The sequence below is a fragment of the Phalacrocorax carbo genome, chromosome Z (assembly GCF_963921805.1).
Source record: "Phalacrocorax carbo chromosome Z, bPhaCar2.1, whole genome shotgun sequence".
In the NCBI taxonomy this organism is placed as follows: Eukaryota; Metazoa; Chordata; class Aves; order Suliformes; family Phalacrocoracidae; genus Phalacrocorax; species Phalacrocorax carbo.
The window spans coordinates 5790552-5804139 of NC_087548.1; the positions used below are offsets into that span (position 1 = coordinate 5790552).

Genomic DNA, 13588 nt, shown 5'->3' on the forward strand with positions numbered 1-13588 from the left:
CTCATTTCTTAGAGAAACAACAAAAGCTGTATGGATGTCAAACTTCCCCCTGGGACCCCTGGGTTCAGGTCATTTATTCTTCTGCTGTAATGGGGTATAAGGATTTCTGCTCTCTGTTTCGGTGTAGCAGCAGAGCAGTGTGAAATCCTACTCGCATTATCCTGCTTGTAGTTTTAAATGCAGGGGTGCCCTGTTATTACAGGTACAGCTTGGGCAGAGTTACCACACTCCTGAATGCCCCATTTTCTCAATGACAAGTGGTGGCTCGTTCAGTCAAAGTGCCCAGCCCTTCAGAGCAGCACAGCTTGCTTGAGAAAGGTCTCCTTTTCTCTTAATGTTGTAGAAACCGGTCAATGGCCATCCCCCAACCCCAGCCCAGCTTGGATGTGGTGGAGACCCACAGTTCACCTAACCATTACCAAGCTGCACCGACAAGCGTGCCCACCCTATGATGTGGGACCTCTCTGTGTGTTGCTGCTTTTCCTTCACTTTCAGGTCCATCACCACCGCCCTGAGAGCCTCCCAGGCTTCCCACTGTTGTCCTTCCTCCTCTACTGTGACCCAGCACTTCCACACCAGAGCTCAGCTAAAACCTCTCCCACAGGTGCAAATTTTCCAGGAATTTTAAGCTCTGCTCACTGGAGAGAGCAGGACACAAGAGGTGAAAGCCACCTTTCTCACCACAGAAGGTGGTACGCACAGAGGCACACAGACAAAGCAACTCCTGCAGCTTAAGGACTGCACCACAGCCAACCCCAAAACCCCGGCAGATGTAGGGAGCAAACCCCTTATGGCAGGCATTAATAGGAACAAAGCAGTTTTTCATTGGCTTTTTGGTGTCTGAACCTTGGCAAACACTTTGCATTTTCATGTTACTGTTGTGTTCTGAGCTTTTATCCCTTTTTTCTTTTTTTTTTTTTTTTTTAATCACAAAGTCTCATTATATTTGTTGGCTTTCTCAAAGCTCCAGCTCCCTGGCGTGATGCAAAAGTGTGTGCGTCACAGCATCACTAGAAGCAGACTTGTTCTTTACACAGGAAAAAAAGAAAAGCAAGCAGGAGCTGGGTCTATTCATGGGCTGGAGAGGAGTGTTTTGGCTCAGGGGGCAGAGTGCCAACACTGCACACCCACTTGCTCCATTAAACTTACCTCCAACAGGCTGCTTTCAAAGAGGACTCCCCAAAGTCCTCTGAAGAGGTGGCAGCTCCAAGTGGGATTAGTTGTTGGGTGCCCTAGTACCTCCCTCCTCCCCTGCACCATCCACCTGTCCAGCCCTGGCTCACAGGAGGGTCCCAGCACCTCTCTGATGCCCCTTTGCTCTCGTGGTGGCCTGGATGTCACCGCCCTCCAGGGGATGCTGCCAGTGAGTTGGGTTTCTGCAAAGCATGTCTATCCCCGTTCCCCATTTGAATTGCAGGCCATTGGGAAGGGGCCCTTGCTGCCTTCCCATTCCCAGCTGCGCTGGTGCACTGGAGACAGGAGGTGGGAGAGAGAAGAGGCACCGGTGCTCCCTGTTCAACACAATGAAAGAGCAGCAACGCTTTTGCAGAGGTATTTTCTACAAAGTATCCATCAAAACCACCTCCCCCAAAAAAGCAATATTTTTCAGAGGGGAAGCTGGATGAGGGATGTGTACCTAGTGCCCATTCAACACCACACCATGACGCCCCTTCCCCCTGGCCAAATGACCGATGTGACCATGTTTTAAAGCTTGTACTCCGTTATGAGAGAGACTTCCCCATCACTGCGTTCCCAGCCGTGGTTATTACAGCATCAGTCACAGCCATCTCACCATCTCCTGACGCAGCAGACAGCACTTGTTCTTCAGCCCATACAGAGCTCCCAAAGAGGTCCAACGTCTCCTGGACTCACCATCCCATAGACAGCAGTGCCTTACCCCCCCTCCATCAACACACACCAGACCAGCGTGCTTGAGCCTCTCAAGTGTTTCCAGCAGGTTTGAGCCCTGGAGCCAGCACCAGCCCTCAGGAAGACTTTGGTGCCTGGGGAATGGATGCAAGGAAGGAACTCAGAAAAACCCATCACATCCACAGGGGAAAACATGGCAGGTATTTGCTGAAGAGCAGCAAATGTTGTATCCCTGCACAGAGCCAGAGGATGGGTCTAAGCCTGGGTCTGCCAGCATCAAGGTCAGCCCAGGCTGAAAGGATTTCCTCTCATTGCTTAAGTTTCTAATAGAAAAAGGTCCGATGAGAGATGCTGGGTTGCAAATAAGGAATCCTAGGACAAGGACAGGAGTTCAGCACAGCTGGTCCCACACAGTCTGGATGAATGCACAAGCCAATGTAACATACCCCCCAAAGCTGCTATGAACTTCCTAGATGTTGTTGAGATCTGGCCCCTGATTATGTTAATGGGGCTCAAAATTGCTTGTTACAGGAAGAAGTCACACTGGACACCTCAAAAACCTACTCCAGCTTCCCTAACAGCACAGCAGGTCCTTTCAGGAGGAACTGTTTTCTGTCCAAGGGATGGGGGATTTACCTTGCCTCCCTTCCCCTTGGTCCATGTCCTATTTTTCTAAGCTTGTAACTGCCTCCTGGTAATATTTTCATTCCCCAGGACACCCCTGCACACTACAGAAGAAGAACCTGGGTGGCATCACATGCCATCTAGATCTGGCAATACAGGACTCTCCTTGCAGGTGACCCAGGGCAAGATGATACGTCCTTATCACCAGAGAACTTCTATGGTCTTCTTTGGCAAAACACCCAGGATTTCCACCAGCAAGTTTATAATCACATGTGCCAGACAGAGTTTCCTACTCAAAATCAAACTAGGCCATGGGGAATGTGTTATTTGTCCCTGCAGGCTGAAGTAGCTCAGCTAGATGAGCCCACTGAGGAGTAAAGCAGTGGTTGCACGTCCCGTTTGATACCTCAGCTTTCACTTTCATTTTGGAAACCACCTCTGATCCTCACAAGCCTGGAAAGCCACCCTCATTGCCAGTAGAGGTGAGAAGGAAGGCGAGGCAGGGCTGACATGACCTCCCTCGTTTTGTGAGGGGCCAACTACATTTTGCCACCTCCTGCACCGGGACCAGAGCCTTTGCTTCTCCAAGACTCATCTCAGGCATTAAAGCACCTTCTGTCGATTAAATAAAACAGATTCCTGCACACACTAAAGTCACAACGTGGTTTCACAGCGGAAGAACAAGGAGGACTGGGGCAGTCTATTCCTGACCATTGCATGCTTTCCAAGTGAGTACAAAACACCAAATACACCTCTTGGATATGAAAAAAAAAATTATGTCTAGGTGAAATGTCTCTGTATGAAAAACCCAACTGAAACAATACGATGAATTGGTTTTATTCCCTGTATCCAGCTGATGCTGTTTCATTTTCCACCGTAAGACAGCATTTAACTTCTGAGGTTGTGGCATATTTCATCTTATTTCAAGTGATCCATTTAAAAGCCTTCCCCTGCCCCCCTGCCCCTCTCATTTCACTGAAAAACTCAAAGACAATATAAGACTAGGAAAATAAATTTTCAGCCAGTGAACTGGAAAATAATCATCACCGTCATCGAAAACAGATATCTCTGTTTTTACATAGCTCTAGTCCCCAGCAACTCGGTTCAATACAAGTCCCATCAGCTGAGCTGCTGGTCCACCACCCATTGCTCACCCGTGCATCCCGCTGCTGCCGCTGGGATACAACATCCCGTGTTCTGGGCCCCAGTTCCCATGCAATATTCCTCCACATCACAAGTGAGTTGCCATTTTTTTTCAGCTCACAGCTTCAAAGAGTGACCTCGGAGACAAGAGTCTGGCCGCCACCCGTTAATGCAACACAGGAAGGAGCCAGGCAGCGAGCCGAGCAGGGGATTAAAGATGGACGATGGTTTCCACTGCTGCTTTAGTAAGAGCAAGAAGGTATTTCAGTCCCTAGGCTGTGGGTCACCCTTCAGCCCTGACAGATGGGAGGTTCTACCTCCCCACATCCCTGCAACCTCTGGCTGCCTCCTGCCCACCCAGATTCACCCGTGCCATCATTTCTCACCCATGCCAGATTCACACACCGGTAATCAAAATGCCAGATGGTGTAAGTCACTCTGCAGCCCCCGCCCAGGTGTGCTGCTTACCTCCAGACTCTCCCAGAGCTGCACTTGACATACGATACAACTCTTATCTCAAGTTCATGTAGAAGTTTCCCACTGAGGCTGATGAGGGCTGAGCAAAACCAGCTCAGTAAGTGCTTTTGGTACACGACAGATAAAATTTTCTCCATTCAGCCTGATGGAGAGATGCCTGCAGCCCATTGACCTCGAAGGAGGCCCTGCCCAGAGGGGGGAGTTCGTGGCTGCTGACAGGCTTTGCAAGTAGCCAGCATGGGAGGAGATCCTTTTTTATAAGGTTGCATGCAGCCGGATATTCACTATCAAAAAAAAAAGCCTTGTAACCTCAAGTCCACTCATGTCAAGCTATCTTTGCACAGAAAGCTTCCTTATTCCTTATCTCAGCCCCTGAAGGAGGTTTGTGGGATATCACGAATAATGGCTGGACAAGGTCAGGCTTCTTCCAACACACCGGTTGCTCCTAACATCCATAAAGCCCCATCGTGATGGGCCTGAACAGACCAGTGCCTGAGCATGTTATATCTCATCCATTTTCTGTCCAACCCTGCTCTCTTCCAGATGTTTAGAGAAAACATTGTGGGTTTTCCCCCCTGTTCTCGCACCTTAGATGCCCACTCCAAACCCTACCAACACCCTCGCCTCCCACCAAGCAGAGCAGAGACCAAAGATGCTCAATTTTGGCCAAGCAAAGCTTAACCCACTCCCGACCCCTTCCAGCTCCTAGTGTTGAGGGAACATCTTAGTTTCAATTAGCCGTTCATGCAGTAAAAACCTCCCCGAGGAGGATGCGAGCTGTCAGGATCCGACCCTCCAGGGCTTACCACTGTGTAACTGCAAAACCAGGCATGCCGGCAACAAGATGTTTATAGACCAATGATTCATAATACTGCAGAGTTTGCAGGAAATGTAACACCATTCATGATTAAGAAATGCTCTTGTTTTCAGCTAAATATATAAAATAATCACTCATCCCCTGAGCAGCAGATGCAAATTATACATAGTATTAGCCTCATATGCCAACCGCTATAATTCTGGTGCAGTATGAAGCTGTTTCCCAAGGCTCTACAAGTCCCTTAATCTGCCTTTTGACGTCAAATGACAAATTTATTGCCTGGGATCATTAATGGGATGACTAATGAAAGATGATAAGTGAATTTATAAATGAAATTGAAGATATTAATATTAAAGGCCAGGCTACAAGAAAGAGAAATGTGGATTTAGCAAACCACAACAACAAGTGTGGTAATCTGCTTGAGATTTCCAGCTCCTTTCCTGCTGGGCAAATCAGAGACATGGTATATTCCACCTGGAGGATGTAGAAACTGCCAGGCTTGACAGACACCTCTCCTGAAGCATTAGCACCCCCGTTGCCTTTGGATGCTGCCTGAGATTTAAAAAAGATCCTGCTCAAATCTGACAACAAATGCCACACCAGGGCTGAAAATAAGCCGATAGTCTTGCAAAGGTAACTGCATCACCAAACCCTCACGCATAGAAGATACCTTTAGACTGTGGTCAGTTTGCTGCCAATTACTTTGTTTATAAAAGAAGAAGAAAAAACACCTCAAACTAGACTCTCCTCTTACTCATCCCAGTATAAATACCAAGTGACTCTTTTAAAAATTGAGGACTTATTTTGCATTTATTCGCAGGTAAACAAGTTCAGACCTTTCTAGCTTGTTGTCTGATCCCACAATCTGGCAGCTTCACCATGAACCCACAGCTTCTGATTCCAGCTGCCTCTCACTGAGGTTTAGGGCTCCCAGGAGACTTTATTTAAGTCTCAGCTCCCACCAGCTGATGATGATCAGCCCTGCATGGACCAGACAAATATTCTCTGCTGCCCCAGGGAGTACAGGCGAACGAGATCTTACCAATGCTGCAGGGCTGTGTAAGAACAGGCACCTTCTCTCTATCAAAAAGCAAAGAAACAGGAGAAAGCTTTCCTTTTTCCACAGGTGCCCATTTTTCAAGCACATGTATCATGGAAACAGGTTGGTTGGGCAAGTACTCATGAGCGGTGCCTCCTCACGCACCCACAGTTTCCAAAAAAAAAACCAGGATGCCTTGGGGTATATCAGGACTTTGAGCGAGCAGTGTGACCGAAGGAAGAGTCAGATGCCACCAGGAGAATGGCAAAGCTCAGAGACACAACACAAAGCACTGCTGGGGAGGGCAGATTTGCTATGGGGATGTTTCCCAGTCCCGCTCTCCACTGGAAGAGCCTAATGTGGGGAGCAGCTGCAGCATGGCAGGTGCCTCAGGGACTGTGTTTCTGAATGTCTTTTAGAGACCCCCCACAAGCCTGGAGAAGAGAAGAGCAGGGTTTTGGAGCTGTTCCTAACCTAGCCCCGGCGTTGGGTGCCTGGACACCTGGCCTGGCAGGCTGTCCAGCTCCATCAAAGTCCCGCTCAAGCAGCCTTCAAAGAAGTCCCAGAAGGTACCCATGGCCCAGCTTTCTCCTTGTTTAGGGAAATGGCTGCTCTTTGCACCACGTGGGAAGGAGATGGGAGAGCAAAACGCAGCAACAACTCCACAGCATCACTTGAGCCCCCCAGGGAAAGACAGCAATGGCCAGTGGTTCTGGTCTAAGCCAATGCTCACCCACACGTCAGGGTGTCACCTCCAGGCAGGGCAGCTGCTGTGAGTGGCTGGGAGCACAGGGACGTTGGGTGAGAGACAGAGGCACGAGGTCCTTCTCTGAGCTGATGAAATCCTGATCCGAACATCTCACCACAGGCATGTCCTCCCTTTGAAGGGTCCCAGCGCATGGGGACAAAGCTGCCCCCTATGGTCTCTCCCCATAACCTGCATCTTCACTGCTTCCAGCATCTGCGTTGCTCCTGACCCCACCGGGCTTACTCAAACCAAAGCAATAATCTTAGTTAAAGAGCTACAAACCATACATGTGCAACTCTCCTGCAGGCACATTTTGCAGACTTTAAAAGTAGTGAGAGAAAACAAGAGTGGTTAAGGACACTTACCAAGAGGGATCCACCACAGAACGTGCCAACCAACCCAAACCAGCTGGGGCTGGGAAATGTAAAAGACCAGCAGGCAGGAAAATGGGTGAGAAAAAGTCCCAGGAGACTGCAAAACTGATAAGAGGAGGAGCAGGAAGGGTTAAGCAAAGGTGGTGGGGAGGCACAGAGCAGACATGGGTTTGCTTTCCCTGTGTCCTGGCTCTGCTGAGCTCTGCCAAGCTCAGCTCCCTGGCACGGAAGCCTGGTCCCTGAAAAAACCACGATCTGCTAGTCTAGCTGAAAAATGATTTATTTATTTATTTATTTTACTTTACCCCCAAAAGACCCAAGTTTCTCCCCAGGAAGGTTTACGCATAAGGCAAGACTATGCAAGGATTAAACTGGTGAGTCTCCCACGAGATCCTGTGCAGAGCTGCTGACGGGCACATCATGGCTTGGGAAACCCCGACCCCTCTGCTGACTGACCCACTCCTCCCCAGACTCAACCCAAAAAAGGAGAAAATTATAATTTTCCCCACTGGGTCTTAGCCCCACTCTTGCTGCCCACCTGCAGGTCCCTGCCCTGGCCCCACCACAGCCACACATTGCCCTTCTCCTTCCTAAACCACAGCGTCGGCTGAGAAACCTCCTGAGTGTTGTAGCTGACTTCTGAGTTTTGAGCACCAGGTTTGCCATAAGCAGCAGTGTGAAGCTTTATTTTACATACTACCCTGTAATCAAAAAGCCTTGGGCTACTGCCCAACTCCAGGAGCTGTGGGTTTATGTAGAAACACCCAAATACCAGGAGATGCCCAAGAGTCACACGACATTTGGCAGTGCCATCACACCTCTCTCAATTGCAAAACCAACTCTGGTCTTGGAGGTTATGGATATCAAAGAGGATCTAGATGTAGAAGACCTTCCAGAAAGTCTCCCCTTGTATTTTGGGCACATGTATGCAATGCTCCTCAAAACAAGTGTTCCCAGGTTAAGGACAGGGAAAGGTTTTTCTCTGCTGACCTGCTGCAGCACATGTCCATTTTAGAACACCTCTAGAGATAAAGACCTTCCAGTTTTGACACGAGGAAGCCCCATCACATGGTTTGGGTTTATACCAGCAGTTAAATGGGCTGGAGGGGATGCCCATGCCCTTGCTACCCAGTGTCATGCCTCGCAGGGCCCTCAAGAGAGCCATCTTCCCCTCTCCGGCCACCCCTGCACCTCCAGTGGTTGCAACAATCATCCATCTGGTCGGTGGAGAGGGATGAGCCAGTCGTGGATGTCACACGTGCTGCCTGTGGAACCTGGCGGCGGCTTTCCTACGGGTTTGGGAGGACAGGGCTCCCGCGCCTGCCCCAGCAGCATTCCATCCTCCCCTTTCAGCTCACGAGGTGCTCCCCAAATTACAAGCAGGGTTTAAAACAACAAGAACAAAAAAGGAAGCTCAGACTTACTCTAGGACAGTCCTTCCAGGAGGTTCACGGAGGAGGACTCGGCGCAAGACTGGTGACTCTGCGAGGCCCGGGGTGGTTATAGCAGCATCCTGGCGCCTACGGATCTCAGCCCCCCCCACCCCGTTTCACACCCCACATTCTGTCCGGGATGCACCCAGCAACGCCGGACTATGTCCCCACCATGTCCCCACCACCTCATCCCCCCGCCTTGGCCACAGCAGCTCCTGGGTTTTGTGGCAAACACCCGCCAATCCACCCCCTCCAGCTTCGCAGCTGCATTTGCTTTCTCGCTCGGGCACCAACTCACCGGTTCTTAAATAACACATTTCCACGGGGCCGGATCTGCAAACAGCGAGGTAAATCCAGATCAGCTTTCATTAGTCTCTGCTGATAATTCCCAGCATGAGCAAAATGTGACCGCTATTTGTTTACCTTTTTCTTAAAAATGATGGAAATTGTGACAACACCCTGAACACTGTGTGAGAGACAGATTGGTCCAGCTCCTATTTGGCGTCATTAAATACACGCAGATGTGTTCAAGACCTTTACACAACCTTTATATAAATGAATCTCAGAGCCTGTTTTGTTCGTGTTTGGGATTATCCGTCTCCCTGTTACTGAAAGAAGTTATTTAAAGCAGCCCAGAAGTACAGGTTGGTGCTGGAGAGATGTACAGGCTTTATAGAAACCACTGCATGTGCCTCCACACCCACAGCAGCACCCCAGCACGTGACTCGTCTTGGATTTCCTCAGCCCATGATGCTAAAATCAAAAAAAATTATTTTCTTTGTACCAGGTGTCGTTTCGAGACTCGGGAGTGTCAAAGGAATTAAGTCATTAAATTGTGGAAGCATTTGATGGATTATGAGCTATGAAAGCCTGGTGGTTACCGACTAATAAGGCTGGGAGGCGGAGGAGTGGGGGAAATGTTTCCTCTTGTAAGAATGTGTTTCTAACAAGACAGGTCAAAATATGATGCGGATGATAAATTGTCTTAGTACGAGTTGCCATTAACCCAGCAGCTTTCTGTACGATTAGATTACCAAGGTATCCTCAGAGTATATTGACCAAACAATGTTGCTCTGTATTAGCGCTAATTTGCAGAAGATCTGGGGGGTTATTACACTCGCTGCAGTGAATCCGCCGCTCCTAACAAAGGGGCAGCTGCCGGCAGGTGTCTGTGGCGCGAGGTACGTTTCGGAGGGGACTGGATTTATCCGTGTTGGGGGTTTTGGGGTAGGGCAGGGGTGGGGGAGGATTTTTTTCCATACCATAAACCAAATCTCATTGTCTCACGTGGGGGTTGAATTAAAAAAATTTATAAAAAAAAAAAAAAAAAAAGGGGGTGGGGGTGAAAAGAAGAAATCACATTGGAAAATGATCAGCCCCAACAGGCATGCATGTCTCCCTTCATGCAAGCGAGAAGCACAGCCTCCCTCCTCGGGATGCGTACGGGGACATGTGTCAGGCACGGAGCTCAGCGCTGGCCCGGGGAGAGGATGGAGCGAGAACAAAGGGCCACGGCATACACTACATCCAGGGGGGGAGCAGGGGGGCACCCGCTTGTGCTCATACGGGGGGGGGGACAGGATGGCCAAACAGTCATCGAGATACACGGAAAAGGAAATATGGAGAAGGAAATAATAAATAAATGTTTAAAAAAAAAAAAAAACAAAAAACAACCAAACTCAGGATAAAGCTAGGAGGGAGGTGGAAAGGCACAGCCTTGCAAAATGATGCGTCTCTTCAAGGGATGCTGGGGTAAGGCAGGGCGGGTTGCTGGAGCCACTTGCTTTTGTTTTGTTTGCTAGTGGCTCCTCTCGAAATTTTAGCGGTGGGAACCACTGACCTGCTGAATTTGTCTTCCCCTCATTAAAGACAAATAACCAATCCTGTGTCTCCCCACCTTCCATGGAAATGCAGTTAAGGCAGGATGCTTCCCCCCCACCCCCCCGCCCCAGCCCCAGCTCCATCTCCTGCTTTCGGGAGCCCTGACTTCCCTCAGTTTCTGGTGGGATCCAAGCCAAAATTGGGAGCTTTTACAGGACCATTTTGCAGACCTGGGAAAGGAGGTCTGGCGCAGGAAGAAGGAGAGGTGATCGGTATTATTATCGCTTTGCAGCTGCAGCAGAATTGCTCACTGGCCACAATTTTGCTGTGCATCCCTCCCCGCTTCCAATTTTTTAAGGCTTCCCAGGACTTTCTCCCAGCCCCATAGTTTGCTCTTTTGACCAAATCGGGTTATTCAGAAGATGGTGGGCCTGGAGGCTTCAAGCAGGAAAATGTAGTTACAACATTAGCAGCTGGGACAGCTTTACGAGCCCTGCCTTGCAGGGGTCTAGTGAAGATATTTATAGCGTGCTAGTCGCCGCGGGACTGAGGCACAGCAACTCCTCGCCTAGCAGATGGTGGGCAGGGCACTCGGATATATGTATATGTTTAAACATACAGCTAATAGATTAGAGGGATTTTTTTCTTCCAGGCTCATTTACCTCTTGTTAATTAGTTTTTTTAAAAAAAGTAATATATATATATATAATTCCCCCCATCCGTACGGAGGTCATCCCTCTCATTTTGATATCAGTCTGGTAAGGAATGTGTAATGTTGTAACTAGAATGAAATAAGCAGCAGACCCTTCATCGAATATTATCTTTTTTTGATTAATAATGAGGGCTTGGTTTTATATACTTTTTTTTTTTTTTGCTATTCTGCAGTAAAAGAGAACTCTGCATTGGCACAACAGTAACATGGACTGTGCGTCTAGGGAGTACGAACACACAGACTAATGCTGAGGGTAGATATGGGACAGGAGAAGAAAAAAAAAATGTATTAAAAAGCCCCCATATCTGCACTACGGGGAAAAAAATCCACTCACTCAAACCTCACGATGGGGGAAAGCAAGGAAAAAATCTAAACAGCAGGATACGACAATAAATGGGAAAACAGCAATAGAAAAAGCACACTAGGTTAATATAGGAAAACTAGTTTCTTTATTGAGAGATCGTATATTAGTATTAGTGGAATCGTGTGTAACAATGTCATCATGCACACAATACAAAAAGGCAAGGCCCACCATGCTATGGAAGGGCAACAGAACAAAAGCAGCGTACACTGAGCAGATGTATAGGCTACAGCACATTACATTTCAGCAGGGTATGTCTCTACAGAGAGATTTACATCAGAAACTAGGTAATGTAAAAAAATACAGACCATGCTTTAGTTTTAGTACAAGAAAAAGGTGAAGATACACAACCAAAGGATATTCGATACAGAAAATTACCCACAAAATAAGAACAGGAAGTAATTTAGCACAGCAGAAAAAAATGTTATCCCTGTTTAATGGAAAACCATTTTGCCAGTTGTCTCTTTTCGCAGTCAGATTGGGGATTTTTTTTTTTTTTTTGGCGGGGTGCGGAGGGATGCGTGCCACGTCGGAGGTGCGCTAATGGGACGGGACACCGGGACACTTGTGGCTGCCGGGGCCGGGCGGGATGGAGCGTGGGGCGGCTGGGCGAGCGGCTGGGTGGGCGAGCGCCCGCGGGGGACAGCTCTGGGCTGCGGAGCCGCCGCCGGGGCCAGGGGCGCTGCTCCCCTCTGCCGGCCACCCTCGCCAGAGGCTCTTGGGGGTCTTTTATCCCCCGTTCAACCACAGATCTTACTCTCCAGCTCTCTCCCAGTTTTATTTTTGGAATTAAAAGATAATTGCGTTTCCTTGGTGGATTTCTCGTCGCTGGTTTAATTTAAGGGGGGGGGGGGGGGGGCGGGTTTGGCCGCAATTTGGGGGGTTTTTAGCCCTCCACCCTCCCTAAAAGCCCCCCCGGGGAGTCTCTGCGCCCGACGACCACAGCAAAATGAATCCACTTAACAGGAATTTACAGTGCAATGTACTCAGCTAAACAGGATGAAGGTACAAAAATGGCTGTTATCGTCTACAGCTACGCTGAGATGGCCTGGTGGCTAGACGGGGGGGGGGGGGGAGGGGGGGAGCAGGGGGTGGTGGGTTAAATTAAAAAATAAAATAAAATTTAAAGAATAAAATAAAAAGAAGGAGGATGTAGCTACCGAGGCGCAGCCTGGGGGTGCAGGAGGGAGCGGGGCCAGCGGCGGGGCGGCCCGGGGGGGCACAGGGTACCCCGCATGGGCTCTGCCGGGGCTGAGAGGGGCGCGGAGCCCTTAGGCGGGGCGGGGGGGGAGCGATCGGCGCCCGGGGGCACCCACCCACCGCCCCCCCCACCCTCCCCGCGGGGAGGCCCCGGGACGCGAACCCGCGCACGCCGCGGTACCTCTGTTGCGGACGGAGCCGAAGACGGGCAGCACCAGGTACCCGACGTGCACCAGGACCATGCTGCGGCCTTTGTGGCGCGGCGCGGCGCGGCGCGGCCCGGTGCCGCCGGCCCCTCCGACCCGAGGCGGCGGCGAGTGGCGCCCGCCCGCTCCGCCGGCACACAAAGACGCCCGCCGCCAATGGCAGCGCCCCGGCGGCCGCACGCCCCGCCCCGCTCCCCTCCCGCCCGACGCGCCGCCCAATGGGAGAGAAGGAGGGAGGGGTGGTGGGCGGGGCGGGCGCGCGGGGCCGCCACCCGCACGTGCGGCCGCTGGGCGGCGGGCGGGCGCGCGGGAGTGCGTGCATGCACGGGTGCACGCATGCATGCGTGCATGCGGCTTGCGTGGCTGCAGGGCTGCGGCCGGGTGCGTGCGCGGGTGCGTGCCGCCGGCACACGTGCGCACGCGGAGGGCACGCGCGGGCCGGCCTTGTGCGCGCGTGGGCGCGTATGCGCAAGCGGGCGCGTGTGCACCGGCGGGCCGCACACACAGACACAGGCCGGCAGGGCGGGGGGGGGAGGGAGGGGGTGCTGCCCCCCTGCCCCGCTCCGTGAGACCCCCCTGCAGCGCCGCCTCCAGCTCGGGGCTCCTCAGCACGGGACAGACACGGGGCTGTGGGAGCGGGGCCAGAGGGGGCACAGAAATGCCCCGAGGGCTGGAGCCCCTCTGCTGTGAGGAGAGGCTGGGAGAGCTGGGGTTGTTCAGCCCGGGGAAGGGAAGGCTGCGGGGGGACCTTATGGCGGCCTTTC

General features: G+C 51.0%; 1 protein-coding gene across 1 annotated transcript in view; it reads right to left on the minus strand.

Annotated features, from left to right (window-relative positions):
- The window catches only part of ARK2C (arkadia (RNF111) C-terminal like ring finger ubiquitin ligase 2C), a 49958-nt gene extending 36994 nt beyond the window's left edge, over nucleotides 1–12964 (minus strand). Inside the window, exon 1 of the mRNA XM_064437962.1 lies at nucleotides 12800–12964. Coding sequence (XP_064294032.1) covers nucleotides 12800–12860 — 61 coding nt within the window. The 5' untranslated portion in view covers nucleotides 12861–12964. The remainder of the gene's footprint in view (nucleotides 1–12799) is intronic.
- Between the last annotated feature and the right edge of the window lie 624 nt (nucleotides 12965–13588).